The sequence below is a fragment of the Schistocerca nitens genome, chromosome 10, assembly GCF_023898315.1.
Source record: "Schistocerca nitens isolate TAMUIC-IGC-003100 chromosome 10, iqSchNite1.1, whole genome shotgun sequence".
NCBI lineage: Eukaryota > Metazoa > Arthropoda > Insecta > Orthoptera > Acrididae > Schistocerca > Schistocerca nitens.
This window is the reverse complement of record NC_064623.1, coordinates 31,747,664-31,768,728: the sequence shown is the minus strand read 5'-3', so window position 1 is coordinate 31,768,728 and position 21,065 is coordinate 31,747,664. Positions and strand designations below refer to the sequence as shown.

The 21,065-nt window shown below is 41.2% G+C and overlaps 1 protein-coding gene across 4 annotated transcripts in view; it reads left to right on the top strand.

Moving 5' to 3' along the window:
- LOC126210577 (zinc finger matrin-type protein CG9776-like) overlaps positions 1 to 21,065 on the top strand; it is a 268,553-nt gene that overhangs the window by 203,697 nt on the left and 43,791 nt on the right. For all 4 annotated transcript variants that reach the window (XM_049939841.1, XM_049939842.1, XM_049939843.1 and 1 more), the window contains one exon: positions 12,467 to 12,736. In XM_049939841.1, coding sequence (XP_049795798.1) covers positions 12,467 to 12,736 — 270 coding nt within the window. The remainder of the gene's footprint in view (positions 1 to 12,466; positions 12,737 to 21,065) is intronic.

Genomic DNA, 21,065 nt, shown 5'->3' with positions numbered 1-21,065 from the left:
TGCTTAAGTGAAGTTGCTTATTATTCAGTGTTTTTATAATCGGCAGACTGGATGGTTATCAGTGTTATTTTATAACCTGTATCCCTGAACGGCTTTAATGTTGTGTAAGTGGCTGTTTCAAATGTAACACATTGTCATAGTCATAGTATTTTCATACATTGTTTTGTTTTTCATTACAGCTAGAAAATATGTCTGTTTTCTTGAAGCAATATTCAGAAAATTTCCATGCTCTGTTTAGTTCATGTTGTTCTCTTTGCCATATTAACATTTGTATATTACATAGTGGAAAAAGTGATTTTTCAAGGCATGTGGAAATGAAAAAGCACTGAGAAAAAGTTAAATGGGTGAACTACAACAACAACAACAAAAAACTGGAAATTGATGTTAAAAGTGTCAGGGTGATAAATGATATTTGATGGCATTCATATTTGAAAACTAGAAGGAAAAAAAAAAATCTAGTATCGATTATGTGGGCTATGCTGCAAATAAAGGGTATGAAATCAATGTGTTGGGTAGTTCTAGTGTTTCCATTTGTGTTATAGCTGTTGCATAGCTTTGTGATATCGTAGGGCAAGACTCCCATCAGTTGTCTGGAAACACTCCACGCAGGAAAAATATATCTAAAAGCAAAGATGATGTGATTTACCATACGAAAGCGCTGCCAGGTCGATAGACACACAAACAAACACAATCATACACACAAAATTCTAGCTTTCGCAACCAACGGTTGCTTCATCAGGAAAGAGGGAAGGAGAGAGAAAGACGAAAGGATGTGGGTTTTAAGGGAGAGGGTAAGGAGTCATTCCAATCCCGAGAGTGGAAAGACTTACCTTAGGGGGGAAAAAGGACAGGTATACATTCGCGCACACACCCATATCCACCCGCGCAGACACACACACAAGCAGACATTTGTAAAGGCAAAGAGTTTCAGCAGAGATGTCAGTCGAGGCAGAAGTACAGAGGCAAAGATGTTGTTGAAAGACAGGTGAGGTATGAGTGGCGGCAACTTGAAATTAGCGGAGGTTGAGGCCTGGCAGAAAACGAGAAGAGAGGATATACTGAAGGGCAAGTTCCCATCTCCGCAGTTCTGACAGGTTGGTGTTAGTGGGAAGTATCCAGATAACACGGATGGTGTAACACTGTGCCAAAATGTGCTGGCTGTGCACCAAGGCATGTTTAGCCACAGGGTGATCCTCATTACCAGCAAACACTGTCTGCCTGTGTCCATTCATGCGAATGGACAGTTTGTTGCTGGTCATTCCCACATAGAATGCGTCACAGTGCAGGCAGGTCAGTTGGTAGATCACGTGGGTGCTTTCACACGTGGCTCTGCCTTTGATCGTGTACACCTTCCGGGTTACAGGACTGGAGTAGGTGGTGGTGGGAGGGTGCATGGGACAGGTTTTACACTGGGGGCGGTTACAAGGGTAGGAGCCAGAGGGTAGGGAAGGTGGTTTGGGGATTTCATAGGGATGAACTAACAGGTTACGAAGGTTAGGTGGACGGCGGAAAGACACTCTTGGTGGAGTGGGGAGGATTTCATGAAGGATGGATCTCATTTCAGGGCAGGATTTGAGGAAGTCTATCCCTGCTGGAGAGCCACATTCAGAGTCTGATCCAGTCCCGGAAAGTATCCTGTCACAAGTGGGGCACTTTTGTGGTTCTTCTGTGGGAGGATCTGGGTTTGAGAGCATGAGGAAGTGGCTCTGGTTATTTACTTCTGTACCAGGTCGGGAGGGTAGTTGCGGGATGCGAAAGCTGTTGTCAGGTTGTTGGTGTAATGTTTCAGGGATTTCGGACGGGAGCAGATTCGTTTGCCCCGATGACCTAGGCTGTAGGGAAGGGACCGTTTGATGTGGAATGGGTGGCAGCTGTCGTAATGGAGGTACTGGTGCTTGTTGGTGGGTTTGATGTGGACGGACGTGTGAAGCTGGCCATTGGACAGGTGGAGGTCAACGTCAAGGAAAGTGGCATGGGATTTGGAGTAGGACCAGGCGAATGTGATGGAACCAAAGGAGTTGAGGTTGGAGAGGAAATTCTGGAGTTCTTCTTCACTGTGAGTCCATATCATGAAGATGCCATCAATAAATCTGTACCAAACTTTGGGTTGGCAGGCCTGGGTAACCAAGAAGGCTTCCTCTAAGTGACCCATGAATATGTTGGCGTACGAAGGGGCCATCCTGGTACCCATGGCTGTTCCCTTTAATTGTTGGTATGTCTGGTCTCCAAAAGTGAAGAAGTTGTGGGTCAGGATGAAGCTGGCTAAGGTAATGAGGAAAGAGGTTTTAGGTAGGGTGGCAGGTGATCGGCGTGAAAGGAAGTGCCCCATCGCAGTGAGGCCCTGGACGTGCGGGATATTTGTGTATAAGGAAGTGGCATCAATGGTTACAAGGATGGTTTCTGGGGGTAACGGATTGGGTAAGGATTCCAGGCGTTCGAGAAAGTGGTTGATGTCTTTGATGAAGGATGGGAGACTGCATGTAATGGGTTGAAGGTGTTGATCTACGTAGGCAGAGATACGTTCTGTGGGGGCTTGGTAACCAGCTACAATGGGGCGGCCGGGATGATTGGGTTTGTGAGTTTTAGGATGAAGGTAGAAGGTAGGGGTGCGGGGTGTCGGTGGGGTCAGGAGGTTGATGGAGTCAGGTGAAAGGTTTTGTAGGGGGCCTAAGGTTCTGAGGATTCCTAGAAGTTCTGCCTGGACATCAGGAATGGGATTACCTTGGCAAACTTTGTATGTGGTGTTGTCTGAAAGCTGACGCAGTCCCTCAGCCACATACTCCCAACGATCAAGTACCACGGTCGTGGAACCCTTGTCTGCCGGAAGAATGACAATGGACCGGTCAGCCTTCAGATCACGGATAGCCTGGGCTTCAGCAGTGGTGATGTTGGGAGTAGGATTAAGGTCTTTTAAGAAGGATTGAGAGGCAAGGCTGGAAGTCAGAAATTCCTGGAAGGTTTGGAGAGGGTGATTTTGAGGAAGAGGAGGTGGGTCCCGCTGTGACGGAGGACGGAACTGTTCCAGGCAGGGTTCAATTCGTGGCAAAGTGATACTTCCAGCAGAGAGTACGAGTGTAGGATAGTAAATCTTTGACGAGGGCTGTCTGGTTGAATCTGGGAGTGCGGCTGAAGGTGAGGCCTTTGGACAGGACAGAGGTTTCGGATTGGGAGAGAGGTTTGGAGGAAAGGTTAACTACTGAATTAGGGTGTTGTGGTACCAGATTGTGTTGATTGGAATTTTGAGGTTTTGGAGGGAGTGGAGCTGGAAGTGGGAGATTGAGTAGATGGGAGAGACTGGGTTTGTGTGCAATGAGAGGTGGTTGAGGTTTGCTGGAAAGGTTGTGAAGGGTGAGTGAGTTGCCTTTCCGGAGGTGGGAAACCAGGAGATTGGATAGTTTTTTGAGGTGAAGGGTGGCATGCTGTTCTAATTTGCAGTTGGCCTGTAGGAGGATGCTCTGAATAGCCGGTGTCTGCGTGGGTGGATATGGGTGTGTGCGCGAGTGTATACCTGTCCTTTTTTCCCCCTAAGGTAAGTCTTTCCACTCTCGGGATTGGAATGACTCCTTACCCTCTCCCTTAAAACCCATATCCTTTCGTCTTTGCCTCTCCTTCCCTCTTTCCTGGTGAAGCAACCGTTGGTTGCGAAAGCTAGAATTTTGTGTGTATGATTGTGTTTGTTTGTGTGTCTATCGACCTGGCAGCGCTTTCGTATGGTAAATCACATCATCTTTGCTTTTAGATATATTTTTCCTGCGTGGAGTGTTTCCAGACAACTGATGGGAGTCTTGCCCTACGATATCACAAAGCTATGCAACAGCTATAACACAAATGGAAACACTAGAACTACCCAACACATTGATTTCATACCCTTTATTTGCAGCATAGCCCACATAATCGATACTAGATTTTTTTTTTCCTTCTAGTTTTCAAATATGAGTGCCATCAAATATCATTTATCACCCTGACACTTTTAACATCAATTTCCAGTTTTTTGTTGTTGTTGTTGTAGTTCACCCATTTAACTTTTTCTCAGTGCTTTTTCATTTCCACATGCCTTGAAAAATCACTTTTTCCACTATGTAATATACAAATGTTAATATGGCAAAGAGAACAACATGGACTAAACAGAGCATGGAAATTTTCTGAATATTGCTTCAAGAAAACAGACATATTTTCTAGCTGTAATGAAAAACAAAACAATGTATGAAAATACTATGACTATGACAATGTGTTACATTTGAAACAGCCACTTACACAACATTAAAGCCGTTCAGGGATACAGGTTATAAAATAACACTGATAACCATCCAGTCTGCCGATTATAAAAACACTGAATAATAAGCAACTTCACTTAAGCACAATGACAAAACACACACACACACACACACACACACACACACACACACACACACAAAGTCAAAACAGAGCACCATACTGTGCAATACGAGCATACATTCTACAAAATGCGCTGGAAAGAGGAAAAAAAAAACTGAGACACAGATCACATGGATTTCCTGATTTCAATAAACTTGAATATTCATACTGAGTAAAAACAACTAATGAGTGAATTTTTTGAAACTGAACCTTCTGATTTTTAGTTTTTGGAGGTTGGCAGGTATGGTAATGGTACAAATATTTACTGGGCCTTTTTGAGTCACCCATCTTCAGAGCTGGTTTTGTGTTGAGTTAATGTCTTGTTACCTGCATCTCACTCTCCTGACAGCTTTTGACATAAACGATGGTACGTGAAGTTCACTAGAACATTTCCTGAATTATTTATGTATAAAATCAATACAAGAGTCATATGTACGCATTTTCAGGATGAATCGTCTAAAACTTGCACCACAAATATTGGAGAAATGGAAAGTGCTGTTGATGTGCAGTTTTCAAAGAGTCTATTGATAGCCATGGACTTGTATTGAGGAGGAGGTGGAGATTAGTGTTTATGGCCCCCTTCGAGAACGGGGTCATTAGAAACAGGCAAAATTTGGATAAGGGAAAGATGGGAAAGGAAATTGACCATGTCCTATCAAAGGAACCATCCCCGCATTTGCCTTAAGCAGTTTTGGGGAATCACAAAAAACCTTAATCAGGATGGCCGGACACGGATTTGGACTGTTGTCTTGAACAACAAGAGTCCAGTGTGCTAACCACTATGCTACCTCGCTCATTGGGGGCTCGTATTGTTAGCCAATAAGCAGATTTTTGTGCAAACATATACTTTTTTGAAAGGAACAATGCCTATTGAGATTAACAAACTAGAAGTATGGTATATGAGAATGTCACTGGTGTTTGTTGCAGGATTCTGGTGTGAGTCATTTATGAGATATCATATTTTGAAAAGTTTCCACACCGTCACTTATTTGTGCCATTCAACCTGCATAGTTGCTAGGGATGATGTTTTTATGTTTGCTTATAACGTACTTGTGTGTGACACCCTTAAGTTCCTTGTCACTTGCTAGCCAGTCTGTGTGTGGCAGTCCAAGCAGGTAAGTCATGAGTGGATAATGCAGAAAAAGCCAACATGCTCATGATGTATGTACAGGGGTGTATGTGACAAGATATCCCAATAGAAGTCGACCATCTTGACAATTATTTATCAACCTCTTCAACCAGTTACTTGAAAGTGCCACTGTAACACCTAGATAAAATAACAGAGGGAAACAAGTGACGTCACAAGAGGAAGAAATTGTTGTTTGTGCTGCTGTTGCAGTTGATCCGTACTTTAGGTACTGCACAATTGCACTAGGAAGTGGCACAAGTCAGGCAAGTGTCCTATGCATTCTCCATTGACATAGGTTCCATCCCTATCACATTTCTCTCCATCAAGAGCTGCACGGAAACAAATATGAGACAGGATACTCCAAATCTATCATGTATCTTGTTTAGTCATGAAGCAGCGTTTACCAATCATGGCCAGGCAAACCACTAAAACATGCATTAATGGTCTGTTGAAAATTCCTGTTGGATTTGTCAGGTGGAATATTGACGTCCATTGAATGTTCACGTGTAGTGTGGAATAGTGAGCTATCAGCTCCTAGGCCCATTTTTCATACCTGGTACACTGAACACGCACAAGTATCGCAGCCTCCTAGCAGACCGTCTTCCACAGATGCTGGAAGACATTCCTCTGCAGACTAGAAGGAATCTGTGGTGTCTGCATTATGGCTGCTTGGACATTTCAGCTGAAACGCTAGTTGTTCCATACCGGACTGGAAGTGTGTATTACTGCTAACAGTGGTCATTTTGAACACAACTTGTAATCCTTAATTTTCTTGTTACTTGTCAGAATCCTTATAACATATGTATGCACTTATGTTGTTCTTTAGTGTCTGCTACCACAGTTGTTGTACACGTGTCGGTGTGGGAATTTTCCAAAATATGATATCTCATGAAAGATTCTCACCAGAATCCTGCAGCAAACACTACTGACATTCTAATGTACAATACATTTACTTCATTAATATCAATAGGCATTGTTCCATTTCAAAAAGTGTGTGTTTGCACCAAAAATACACTTTCTAAGTATTAATACAATCTGTTTATTGGCTAAAAATATGAGCAACCATCTACCAATCCATCCTGTGAAAACTGCACATCAATAGCACTTTCCATTTCCACGATGACTACAGTGCAAGTTACATGTGCTTCACCCTGTATACATCTAGTTTTTTTCCTCACCATATATAGAACTAAATATATTGTGTTGAATTCAGTTCCTAGTTACATCCAATTTTATTGATTATATGCTGTGAAATGCTGCTTCTGATGAAGAATGAACATTGCAGATAATATTATTACACAAATTCTCTCACAAATATTAGCTGCTGAGATAATGTAAATCATTTCTGTTAACAGTGCAAATGAAGGGTGGTTACTGATTATATGTAACATGACAAAACATTGTATGTAAGCACTTGAATATAATAGACATACTAGTTACTAATTCTTTGTTCATCTTTATAGTTTAAGGGATCATATTTGCATTTACGAATGTTTCTTTAGCTCTGTAAGAATGACGTTGTGGCGATGGCATAGGTCTGTGGTAAATGAAGTCATGTAATGAACAACTGGAAAGAACTTATGGAAGACCATGTAGAAGATTCAGAATTTGGAGGAGGCTCAGATGCAGATGATGTAACTGCTGTTCTACCATTTCAAACACTAGTACAGTAAGTCACAGTGTCACGTGAACCTGTGGATGAAACTTCCAGAACAGATTCAGCAGGTAGCGTAGACAGTTTGCTAGTACTTGAAGCAGCATTTTATGAAAGTTGTTGGAAGCCTCCTGCAGAAATACTGAGCTGTGCTGCATCTATAACAGTTCATAATTGCGAAAGTGTTGCCGGCGCAAGATTTTGTGCGTGAACAGACCTCTTGATTATGTCCCATAAATGTTTGATGAGAGACCTAATCATTGGCTTGAATTGTCTGGAATGTTCTTCAAACCAGTGGCAAACACATGTGGTCTGCTGATATGGCACAGTATCATCCATAAAATTGTATTGTTGTTTGGGAATGTGAAGCCCATGAATGGTTGCAAATGGTCCCAAGTAGTTGAACATAATCATTTCCAGGCAATTATCAGTTCAGTTAAACCAGAGGACCCAGTCCATTCTATATAAACACAGCCCACACCATAATGGAACCACCAACAGCTTGCTCAGTGCCTTGTTTACAAGCTAAGTCCACGGCTTTGTGGGATGTGCGCCACTCTCAAAACCTACCGTCAGCTCTTACCAACTGAAATTGAGACTCAACTGACAAAGCCACGGTTATCCAATAGTCTAATATGTTCACGAGCCCAGGAGAGGCACTGCAGGTGATGTGCCATTAGCAAAGGCCCTCGCGTAGCCCATTAACGCTAAATTTTGCTGCACTGTCCTAACAGATACGTTTGTTGTACATCCCACATTGATTTCTGTGGTTATTTCATGCATCGATGCTTGTCTGTTAGCACTAATAATTCAATGCGAATGCATCTACTCTCGGTCGTTACGTGAAGGCCGTCAGTCACTACATTGTCCGTGGTGAGAGGTAATGACTGAAGCTTGGTATTCTCAGCACACTGTTGACATTGTGGATCTCGAAATATTGAATTCCGTAATGATATCCGAAATAGAATGTCCCATTTGTCCAGCTCCAACTACCATTTCATGTTCAGATCTGTCAATTTTTGTCTTGCAGTCGTAATCACATTGGAAAACTTTCACATGAATCATGCTTGAAAAAATGACAGCCCCAACAATGCACTACCCTTTTACACTTTGTGTAAATGATAATACTGCTGTCTCTGTGTGTAGCACTATCCCATGTGTTTTTTCACATCAGCATATACGCTTGGTCTATAGCGGTTGTGAACCCCTTTCCTCTGGGATATGACTTCCTCCTGAGGACATCTGTTTGCTAACAGAAGTTGACATTGATAATTTCCTGCAAATTCTTTTTAGACTTACCGGTGAGAGTACCATGTCTGATTTTGTGCTCTTGGTTCATTGGTATGAATATTTACCACCCCATAACTTGTGGTGGACTTAGGAATACATAATAAATTGAGCAGTTTTACTGATTTCTATTCCCAAAGAGCACACACTGACATGCATTTTGACTGCTCTGCTGACTAGGCCATTTTTACACTAAAGGCTGTGAGATACTGCAATTGTGCAGGTGACCGTGAGAGAGGTTAGGAGATATGACATGTAATTCTACAGGACATCCACCTCTTCATTCTACGACTTTTTTAGCAGTTTTAACCACATTCATTCTCACTAATTTTGTTAAGGGTGCTGCTAACCTTGCTGTTGAGTGGACATTAAACAAGAATAATTTGTGTTTGCTCAAGGCATACCTGTATTTCCATAGTTATAATTAAGTGTAGTTCGTGTTTGTGCAGTGTAGTTCGTGTTTGTGCATGGAGACGAAGCAGCTGTGTATGGGGGATGCAAGCGGGAGGGAGGGTGCACTTCCCTTCTGATACCCACATTCAAAATATTAGAGCATTTACCACACCTTCAATATGTATGCCACACTGTTGCCAGTAACTGTTGTCGTCACTGCCACGTACATTACTGATCTCCTGAACAATAATGCTATTGGCTTTCAGCAGTTTTTACGGGATTACAATAATTGATGAAGGAACCTTCTTAAGTTGCTTAGGAAGTTGATGACTAGTTTCGGACAGCTCGTCCATTATCAGATCATCTATGTACACCAGTTTTGCATTATAACTAGGCATGTATTACAGGTCACAAAACATCTCAATGTGGCATTATACAGTGTTGCGCCAAATAGCTTTTAAAGATAACAGAGGAAACTCCGTGGCATTTGCATGTGTGTTTCCTGCTAGTAGCGTCATCTGTGTGTTTGAGTTGGATACTTCGCTTGTGATGTCTGTGATTCCTTATTTTATTTGCTCGCATACCAGAATTACTTAGCAAGGTTTGCATTTCCTATGCTGTTAGTATGTTATGTTAGCTAATAATTTGTTTAAAGTGTAGGGTTAAAGAAAACGAAAGCAAATGATTCTGTACAGTTTATGTGGATAGAATACAAACACAAAATAACACCGTCATAACATAACAACATGACATAACTTCTATGCCTATGCATGTATGCACTTAGCATTTTGGCCTATTTATTAGTTACTTTCTGTAGTTATTTTTGATTTTTTGATAGAACTTCACAGTACTTCTTTGCCAACAACAAATATTAACTATTATACAGTCCTTCTAATTTGGCACATTCATTCATGACTAAGCAAACCATCTTGGTTCTTGTCCCATAAGTGCTTTCAATAACACTCTTACCAAAATTATGTCTAAAAATTTCTGACTTTTATATGACAAACTTTGCGCACAAATGTTGGGGGAAAAGCACTTTTTTTTGGTCGTATCTCATCATCTGTAAATGGAAGTTTTACATTTTTCATGTTCCAACCCATGACTTGCCCAGCCCATAACATAATTCCTAGCTCTTGTTTCAATAGGCCTACCTTCATTGATACTGATATCAGCATACACAGATAAATATGCATTGTCTTCAGCAGACATTTCACCCCCAGATCCAATGAAATGTAGTTTTTACAATTCATTTAATTTCACTAGAATGCTGCTGCGTCTGTTCCACATTTTCTGTCTTGAGAGGGAGTTACTGTTTGTTGTTACTGTAACCCTATATGGCACACGCACTCCCTCTTCCAACCATTTAGCAGTTTTACAAAGTAAGCCAAAGTATCAAATAAGTCTTCTGAGGCTCACAATGTAAATCAGCTGTTCACATCCAGTTTTAGTTTCCAATTCAAGCCGCTAGGATGTGCCAGGGATTGCTGTCGCACGTTTTAGGGAATTGTTTCCACCATCATGTTTACAAGCTATTTACTAGCACCAACACATGCATCGCTATATGTTAAAATGTACCTACTTACGTACAGTCATGCATGTGTTTGCATTACATTGAATACCGCCACGCTGACGTACTTTGTGACCTGTAATGCTTGTCTTGTAATACGAAATGAATGTACATGGATGATTTGGTCATGAACAATCTGTCCAGAGCTGGTCATCAGTGAATAAATAAAACTTCCTACACAGCTTAAGACTGTTGCGTTAACAATTACTGTGAAAACGAATTAGTCTGTCATTGTGTCAATAGTTATTGCCTTTGAATTCAGGGTGCATGTAAATCAGTTATAACTTTTAATTATGAAAAAGGTAGATAACGTACAGAAATGGTTGATACAGCACTGAATGCAATATGTCTTTTAGTTTTACTTACAAAAGGTAGCCACATTGTATATTTGTAACATGACAAATGTCCCTTTTGTAATCAGTTTCCCATCAAATACTAAGAAGCAATCCTGATGATGTTAGCAACTTGGATTACCCATTGTTGCAACTCTGTAAGCGGAGGACAAACACTCTGTCTTTAATGCAACCCCATGCACAGAAGCCCACTGGGGTCAAACCGGTGTTGGTGTTGGCCAGTATATTGTTCCACCACACTCATTCCAAGTCAGCACATTCCTACACAGTTACGTGACAGTGTCACAAGGACAATGTGGTGGCACACTGTCTTGTTAGAAAATCAATTCTGTGCCCATACCCTGTTGTAATTGAAGCATTAGATAATGCTTAAGCATGTCCAGCATGATAAGCCAGTTACAGTTGACTCGGCAAAGAAAAAGAGACTGTAAAACTTGTTACAGTTTACAGCACATGTTTTTTGTGCTTTATTGTAGGTGAGTCCCATGCATGTTCGATTATGTGACACAGTTTCTGCTCACCCCCTATGCGAACATTATGCTGTATTTATTTCTGAATTGTTCCTGAACTGTAGTAGAGGATTTGCATTCATGAAACCATAAACAATACTGTTAACACTTTGCGCCACTGTACAACTCAAGGATGACTGTTGGATTACCTCATTTGTGTATGCCACCTAGTGGGAACATCACGAACTAACAGTATTACGTGAGAATAAAACTTGAAGATACACTGCATATAGTGCTGTATCAAACCTTTCCTCAATTAAAGATTACTTTTGTATAACTAATTTATAAACCCGCCCGTATATGAATGTGGCTGTAAAAAGAAACCTACTTGATATTGTAATATAAAACCATTCCTTTACACGTAACGTACACAATCCAACCTGAACATTCTGCTTTTGTAAATATTGTTTTACTGTCATGCTGATTATTGCGAGAAACCGTAAGTTTTATCTCCACTCCAGAAATGATGATTGGCATGTAACAGATGCATGTAAGTCCAATTGAAGTATATAACAGAACTCCCATTATTAATGTACTTTTTTCCTCCATCTTTATCATAAATCATTGCTTCCTTTTGTGGAACCCAGTTGCTTATTCAGTTATTTTTTAAAAACATCATTTTCACTGCCGGGTGCTCACTGTTCATATTGTGGGAATAACATCTTCTCTGAGTCACACATCTCTCAGAATTGTCAATTTCCGTCGCAGCTGCTTCACGGAATGTTCTGGATTTGTAAACTGTGCAGCTACCTTGTCAACTCTGTGGCCCACCACCGCTGTCTTTCAATGTGTATATATGTAATTGTCAGTAACACATAATGCAATGATTTTCAAATGAACAGGACACATCAGCCTTATTCTTTATGAACTTTTACCCGCAATTCTCTCGATATTATCTGAACAGAGTCAGATGAAAAATGTGAATGCAGAGACAGCCACCACATGTGTGAATCAGCTTCTTCCCCCACTATGCAGAACATCCTAGATTGTGCCACATCTCACCAAACATACGCGTGCCAATAAGGCTGATTTTTCTGCTCTGTTCTGCATACCAAATTGATAGAAACACTGGTTAAATATTGTCAGTGTAGCAGTTCAGTGAAAATTTTAAATCATTTTGGAAAAAAAGAAAAAAGAAAAAAACCCTGAAATTTTCAAAAGAGTTTTTATTTTAACATTCTTTTTCATTTGTTTCAGGCATGAAAGGGAAAGGCGGCGCAAACGGGGACGTAGCCGCAGCGATTCACCGCCCCCGACACGCCGCGGGGAGAGGGAGCGTGAGAGGGACCGTGACAGAGACAGGGAAAAGGAAAGAGAGAGGGAAAGAGAGAGAGAAAGAGAGGAAAGGGAAAAAGAACGAGAGAAGGATAGAATGAGGGAGAAGGAACGGGAGAGGTCCAGGAGCGGCAAGCGATTGTCGCCTGCCAGGAAACACCTCTCTGGGAGGATAGACCGCGAGGATGAAAGGTATGCGGCTCTCAGCTCTGTTGCACCTTTCCTAGAGCCTGTTTCATCATTTCATTCAGTTCTGTGTCTGTTTTATAGCTGTTATGCCTATTACTATTGTGAAATTTCGTTATTTGTGACAGATTCCATTTGCAGGCGAAGTGACGACTTGTCTGGAAAATTGTGAATTCTCAGGGGTATTGCAGGGGTATTGAATTTATTGGAATATTCAGTAAAAATGTAGTGTATTCTAGGATGAATTAAAGTGTTCTTTGTCACATAGAGATGTTCCGAGACATTTTATTACAAATCACTCCGTGGTTGTGCTTCAGAAATAATCAATTATAGAGTTACTTATCGAAAAGTAAAGAGGTTCATTAAATTGTAGCGTTTTGATTACCTATGGCAAACTTGTTGTTGACATAGGGAATCTTCATTATAATCCCAGGTTTGTCAGGATCCAAGCCCATTTCCCATTATGTGAGAGTGAGTGTATCAGAGTGCAGCTTACACCTGAGAATTTATCACATATAGCTGGGGCGGCGTAAGAAGATCCCTGACAGACACACCAGGCTGAGAGCAGCATCTTTGTGTGCCTACCTCAAAGAATCCAAGTATAAGGACAAGTGTGCGATTATAGTCAGATTATGTGATAGCTTTGAAAAGAACAGGGACGATGGCTGTCCTTTGATACCAGTCAGTAATGTAACTTAACAGAGTGGGAGAAGCTTTGAACATCTCTACTGGTACAGTGAAGAGAGAGACAAAGGGGGAGGAGAAGGGTGCAGTTTCAGATGGAAGCTCTGTTCTTGTGACACCTGAAAAGACAAGGAAAAAATTATACCATGTGACAAATATTGACAGCTCTGACAAAAAAATGCGCCAACAGCCTGGTTCCCTGCTGTCGGGCTGGGACGGGTAACCGTCCGGGTCTGCCGACTTCTGATGGCAAGCAGGATGTACTCGGCCCTTGTGAGGCCAATTGAGCTGGCATCAGTTTATACATAATGTTAGCAAATACTTTGAAGAACAACTTTGCAATCTGTATCTTTTTTGTATAAGTTGATAGTAAATAGTTGCTACTATTATAATTGCAACCTTCATGTACGCCACCTAACTGCATTTTCATAAAAAACTGAATTCTGTCAGAACAGTTCTTGAAGGTACCAATCAATCACACGTCATCCTCAGCCCAAAGGCGGCACTGGAAGAGGGATGTGGAGAGGCACGCGGTCAACACACCGCTCTCCCGGCCATTGACTATTTTTGCGACTGGAGGCACTACTTCTCAATAGAGTACCCTCTATAAACTGATGCCAGCTATGTCGAAGTCATTGGACAGCTGTGTTGGTAGTTCGAATGGAGCAGTCTGTCACCCGACAAATCTCTGTAACAGTTCTGAAACAAATGCCATAAAGGGCTTTGTTCAATTAAGGAGTCAAGTTGAAGTCACAAGAGCTTAAGTCAGGGGAACGTGGTGGCTGGTACAGCATTTTCCACCCCCATCGATCAAACAAATCGATCACAACTTACATCTGAGCATTGTCCTACATTATTGCGGATGGGTCCTGCAAAAAGTGTCACCGCTTCTTTCTCCAAGCTGTTCATTTTTTGGAACATAGCCTTTATCTGTCATGAAGTGATTTGTTTACAGGCAGTGTGGTAAGCTTTTCCATTGTTTTAAGAAAAGTTGGCTTCACATTGAAATTTTTCTCAGGCAGAAAAGTATTAATAGAAAATGGAGACCTTGTGGAGATGTCATTTCTTCCAGGATGTGCTAGCAATGAATCCAGAGTATATAATATGGATTGATAAAATGTAGGTTAACGTGTGTCACACGAGTTCAGTCTCATGGACAGACACATAGATCGCAGTTATAAGCTGTGCCCAATTGAAAAGGAGACCTTCACTGTAGCTGCATCATATGTAATCCCAGTGGGTGAATGTTTATACTGAGTGATGGTGTGTTGATATTTCCAGTTGTACAAGCGGAGTTATCAGCCTTGCAGCAATTTCCTCATTTCTGGTGAGTTGTTTCCACAGTCCGTTGCTCGAAGGATTCCTCTCGATTGGTGGTTATCTTCGTGCAGAAGGGGTTTATCTCAGGATGGAACAGCTGTATGGAGAGCAGCATCTCACACAGTGCACAATATACCAGTGGTATCAGTGTTATGATGCGGGATGTACATCTTCACCTACACCTACATCTATAATCTGCAAACAACTGTGAGGTGCATGGAGGTGCATCCCATCATACCAGTTATTAGCGTTTCTTCCTGTTCCGTTCACATACGGAGTGTGGGAAGAATGATAGACTTCCACTGGATAGTTTACATCTATTTTGAAGGGTCTACCAGTTCAGTTCCTACAGATAGAACAAACCTGTGACCATTCGTGTTGCACTTATCTGTATATGTCCAGTATCCCGTGTTAGTCCTCTCTGGTATGGGTCCCACACACTTCAGCAGTATTTTAGAATTGATTAAGAGTGATTTGTAACCTATTTCCTATGTATACTTATTGCATTTCCCCAGCATTCTACCAATAAACCGACGTATACCATCTGCTTTACCCATAACTGAACCTATGTAATCATTCCGTTTCACATCCATACAAAGTGTTACACCCAGATACTTGTATGACTTGGCCGATTCCTACTGTGACTCATTAATATTATAATCATAAGATTCTGTGTTTTTTCGTTTTTCGGAGTGCAAAATTTTACATTTCTGAATATTTAGGACAAGTTGGCAATCTCTGCACCACGTTCAAATCTTATCCAAGATCTGACGGAATACTTATGCAGCTTCTTTCAGATAGTACTTCACTGTAGGTAGCTGCCTCATCTGCAAAATGCCTGATTTTACTATTAATATTGTCTGCAAGGTCATTGATATACAACTGAACAGCAAGGGTCCCAACACACTTTCCTGCGTCACACCCGAAGTTACTTCTACATCTGACAATGACTCGCCATCCGAGATAACGTGCTGCATCTTTCCTACCAAAAGTCCCCAATCTAGTCACACATTTCACTTGATACCCCATATGATCATATTTTTGATAATAAGAGTAGGTGTGGTACTGAGTAAAATGCTTTTTGAAAGTCAAGAAATACAGCATCTATCTGATTGCCTCGATCTAAAGCTCTTTGTATGTCACATGAGAAAAGTGAGAGATGTTTCCAAAATCCATGCTAGTTGCCATTGAGTAGATCATTCTGTTCAAGATATCTCATGTTTGAGCTCAGAATATGTTTTAACATTTTACAACCAATCTATGTTCGCGAGGGTATTGGAAAGTAGTTTCATGAATCACTTCTACTACCCTTCTTGTAGTTTAGTGTGACCTGTGCTTTTTTCCAAGAACTGTGTACAGTTTTTTTATTCAAGGGATTCCGATAGATTATAGTTAGAAGATGGGCTAACTCAGCCACAAATTCAGTATAGAATGTGATAGAGGGGTCCCATCAGGCCCTGGAGATTTGTTCTATATTAACGATTTCAGCTGTTTCTCAACACAACTGACACTAATACTAATTTCATTCATCTTTGCAGTGGTACGAGGATTGGATTGGGGCAATTCTCCCAGGTTCTCTTTTCTAAAGAAACATTTGAAAATTGAGTTAAGCATTTCAGCTTTTGCTTTGCTACCCTCAGTTTTAGTTCCTGTCTCATTCACTAGGAACTGGACACTAACTTACCACTATCCGCCTTTACATATGACCAGAGTTTCTTTGGGTTCTGTGAAAGATCACTTGACAATATTCTGCTACAGTAGTGACTGAAAGCATCACGCATCACTCTCTTGATAGCTAAACACATTGCATTCAGCATCTCTCTATCTGTAGCCCTACACTTTGTTTTGTACCCATTATGCAATAATCTCTGATTATTTAGAAGTTTCTATACAGTGACTGCATACCTTGGAGTTTACCTCCCATTATGAACTGTTCTGGTGGGAATCGGTGCATGGTGATCTAGTCTTTTAAACTTGAGCTGGGTTTCCTCTACATGCTCGTGCCCTGTGCTGAATGTTTCAAACTCCTCATTGAGATATGACACTACTGATTTTTTTTATCTAGTTTACTGAACATATATATCTGGTTGTTTTAGCTGCCCTTTGTACTTTGGTAATCATTGTTGCCACAACTGCATGCGTGTACGCACGCACGCCCCCATTCAGATATTCAAGTAGACTCTAATAAAGGTAATCATGGAAAAGCTTTTGAACTGTGGTGCTGTAGAAAAATGCTGAACGTTGGTTTAACAACAATGTGGAAATGGTAGCTTTCTACTTACCACAGAGAGCAGCCTTCGAGTCGCATTCCGCCTATCTGCAAATGGATTCCTTCTGTATGTAGTGAATAGCAATCCATCCTTCCACATTGTCGTTGTTCCATCCTGGACTTTCATTGTCAGAATGTTGGGTTGGTAGTTTGGATGGTTAATGAGGAAGTACTGAATCAAATTGGAGAGAGAAGAAATTTATGGCACAACTTGACAGAAAGAAGGGATTGGTTGATAGGACACATTCTGAGGCATCGAGTTTGATAATGGAGGGAGGTGTGGGGTGTAAAACGTGTGAGGGAGACCGAGGGATGAATACAGCAATCAGATTCAAGTGGCTGTAGGTTGCAGTAGTTATGCTGAAATGAGGCGGTATGCACAGAATAGACAAGTGTAGAGAGCTGTGTCGAATCAGTTTTCAGACTGAAAAATAAACAACATGTGAATGTGCATTGAATATTCAGGCTTCAAATCTTTTTTACTATTCCCTATGCAAAATTGTACATCACCATCTTCCTTGCAATGTCATGTTTCAAGTTAACAGTGACCACTGTATGAAGAGTGTCAGATATGTAATGTGATACATCATTACTGACAAACCTAAGGAATTGTTGACAAAACTGTAAATCCTAGTTGAAATCACAATCTTAAAATTTCATTGGGTACTGTGAAATCTATAAAATTAATGCTGTCTCACACATACAACAAATATTGATTCAGAGAAATATGTATTCCCCTCCTGTTTGAATGCATTTTTATAGCATTTTTGCCAATCCTCGAACATGTGGTGCAGGCCATTCTTTGTCAGGTCCTTGTAAATTGCTGAGTTTACTTGAGCACTGCTTCAGAATTCCCAAACTGAATGTGCCAAAGCTTTGCCTTTAGTGACAGGAACAAAAACTAAATTAGGGGTGCAAGATTAGGTCTATAACACAGGTGTGGTACACGGGTAATGTTGAACTGATCGAGAAACTGCACGGCTTGATTTGCGAAGTAAGGCTACACATTGTCGTGATGAAATTGCCACTCAGTTTAGCCAATACTGACGAGTATTGTGCTATTGTAACTGTAGTGTGAGGGGGAACTTTTAGCTGGTAAATCATTCCATGACAGTCAAAAAATGTAATCACCATCAGTTTCCCTGCAAAAGGAGCGACTTTCACCTTTTTTGTGTTGGAGAACCTGGCAATTTCCATACTGTGCTGGCTTGTTTTCCTTCAGGATCATAATGATTCAGTTGTGACTCATCACCAGTGATAATCAATTCCAGAAATGCATCCCCTCCATCAGCAAAGGGAGACAGCACCTCACGGCTTGTCTCCATTCGCATAGACTTTTGTTTGGTAGTCAGCTGACATGGCATCCACCAGGCACAAGTATGGGTCAGACGGAGATGATTATGCATAGTCATAATGACACTGCCATATGAATACTCCACGGAAGTTATCAAATGCTATCCGCCAATCCTCACGGACAATCGCAGCAGCTGTGTTGATGTTGACTTCCGTCACAGCAGTAGCTAGAACACCAGGCCCACCTTGTTCAACACAGACAGGTCAGCCTTCTTTGAAGTCCTTAAACTACCTAAACACCATTGCACAAGATAGTACGTCTTTACCAGATGCTTCCTGCAGCTTTTTGTAAGTTTCAATGGCTGTATGCTTTGAACAAACACAGAATTTTATTATGCCGTACTGCTCCTTTCGCGTCATCTCCATTGTTTGGTATGCAAAATGCGAAGGGTGTCTACTGATACAAGAGTGCCGCTGCCTATTGACATTATACATAAAAAACACTATTTCCGAATATTCGTGGTACAGATAGAAAACTATCACAGAAGCTACAGGGAAAAAAATAAGTCTCAGTCCTCGTTGATCAGCCCTCGCACGATATCCTGCCACGATGAGGCAAATGTAGTGGTACACCTATTGGCAGTATTCTAGAGCAAGGCAGTCAGTGACCTTCTAAAATGCAAAAGGCTATTATAATATTGTAAATTACACAGCTTAGCTTTTTGCTGTGCAACAGATCCCTCCCCAACCCCTAGTTTCCTGCCTCTGATGTAGATGCAGGTCTCATTAGCTTATTTTTTTCTGCAAAAGTTAAAGACCTTTTGACACCTTCTCAAGTATCAAACTGAAACTTGTATAACTCAGTTTTAGGGACAGCTTGTTTCAACTAATAAGTAATCTGTGTTACATATTCCTTTTACAGAGATAATAACTTTTTCCATCCACTATCTAGCAAAATAATGACGTGATTTTATTTTCTGCTTATGTAACGTAAACGTGCACACTATCTGATCAAAAGTACCCAGCCATCTATTAGTGGACGTTAATATTGGGGTGTGCCCACCCTTCACATTTATGACTACTGCAGCTTTGCTTGGGACACTTTCAGTGAAGTGCCTGAATGACTGTGGAGGAATGGCCGCCCATTCTGAATCATCCCAAATGGGTCCATTGTGTTCAGATCAGTACTATGAGCAGGTCAGTCCATTTCGAGAATGTTACTGTCCACAAACCATTGCCTCACAGGCGCTGCCGATGACGGGGTGCATTACCACGTCGATACAATCGTCATCTCCGTACTGTTACTCTACTGTATGAAGTACAGATGCTTTAAAATTTGATAATATCCTTCTGCATTTAGTGTTTTCTTAAGCGCAATAAGCGGGCCGTACCGTACCGTACCTCATATCGTAACACCACCTCTTCTGCGTGTCACTGTTAGCACTACACGTGGTGGCAGGTAACTTTCTTCCAGGCATTCGTCACACCCATACCTCTGCATCGGAATGCCAAAGGGTAGAGATAAATTCGTCACTTCCACTCATTTCCAGTCATCCACTGTCAGGGGGCAACAGTTTCAACACGTCCTCAAGTGACACTAGACATTGACTGCAGAAATGTGAGGTTTATACTGAGGTGTCCATTCTTTTTAAGTGCCTACACACAGCCATTTTGCTAGGTGGACTGCTGGTAGCACTTTGGAACTCGTGAGTGAGTCCTTCCACTGATTTCATACAATTGTTTACAACTGTCCTACACAATGCTGGGCACTCCCTGTCAGTCATTACATTAGGTCTGTCGATCTCGGTTTAGCCACGGTTGTCGCTTCGCATTTCCACTATACGATCATATCACCGATAGTCAATGTGGGCAGCATTAGGAGGGTTTGAATGTCGCTGGTGGATTTGTTATTCTGGTGGCGACATCCGATGACAGGTTTAGGTTCAAAGTCACAGAGCTCTCTTGACCAGCCCAGTCGGCTGTTAATACTTCTCTACTGATAACACAATACTTCTCTACTGATAACACAATACTTCTCGCATTTTTTACTGGCAGGTAGAGGTCAGTTCCACATTACATAGTGATGTCCTGATACATTTGACTGGATAGTGTACATTTTTAGTATGTGCATATCCTCCAGACAGTCCAACAGGGTATTCGACTGTTTTCTGGAATCTGTCTAAATGACTAATTATGTCAGTTTATACTCCTAATGTGCTTTTTTTTTTCTCTTGAATTTCAGTATTGTTTCATAGAAACTGACACGAACTTCATATAATTTTAAAGCCCACTAAAACGTTCCGTTTGAGTCTCGATGCCATGATGTCACTCGCTAGTTCACTGCTCCTACTGTCTCGATGCTAATTCACGGTGATGTCTCGTTTTGGAAAATGTGTTGCAAATGGTGTGTAGTACCGTACTCTGCAAATACGTTTACAAAAACTCTGAAAAGTTGTTTTTAGTGTGAGAATGAGAAGATGCGTAAAATGAGGTTGCACTGTACCGGCAAATTGCAACTCCGTGGACATAAGAGTTACTAACGTAATTAAAAGTGTGTTGCATTGTGAAGTTAACATCAGCTTACCTCCAAGGTATACTCTCCCACTGTTACAATGAAGGATAGCGTCATTCGAAGAAATTAAACTTGTAATGAAAATTGTCGTTTTACCCAGATACACCTCAATTATTTGGTAGCTCAGTTGTTACAGCAATAGACTGTCAAATTTTATAAGATTATGTCTGCAGATTGCAGGTTTGAATCTAACCCAA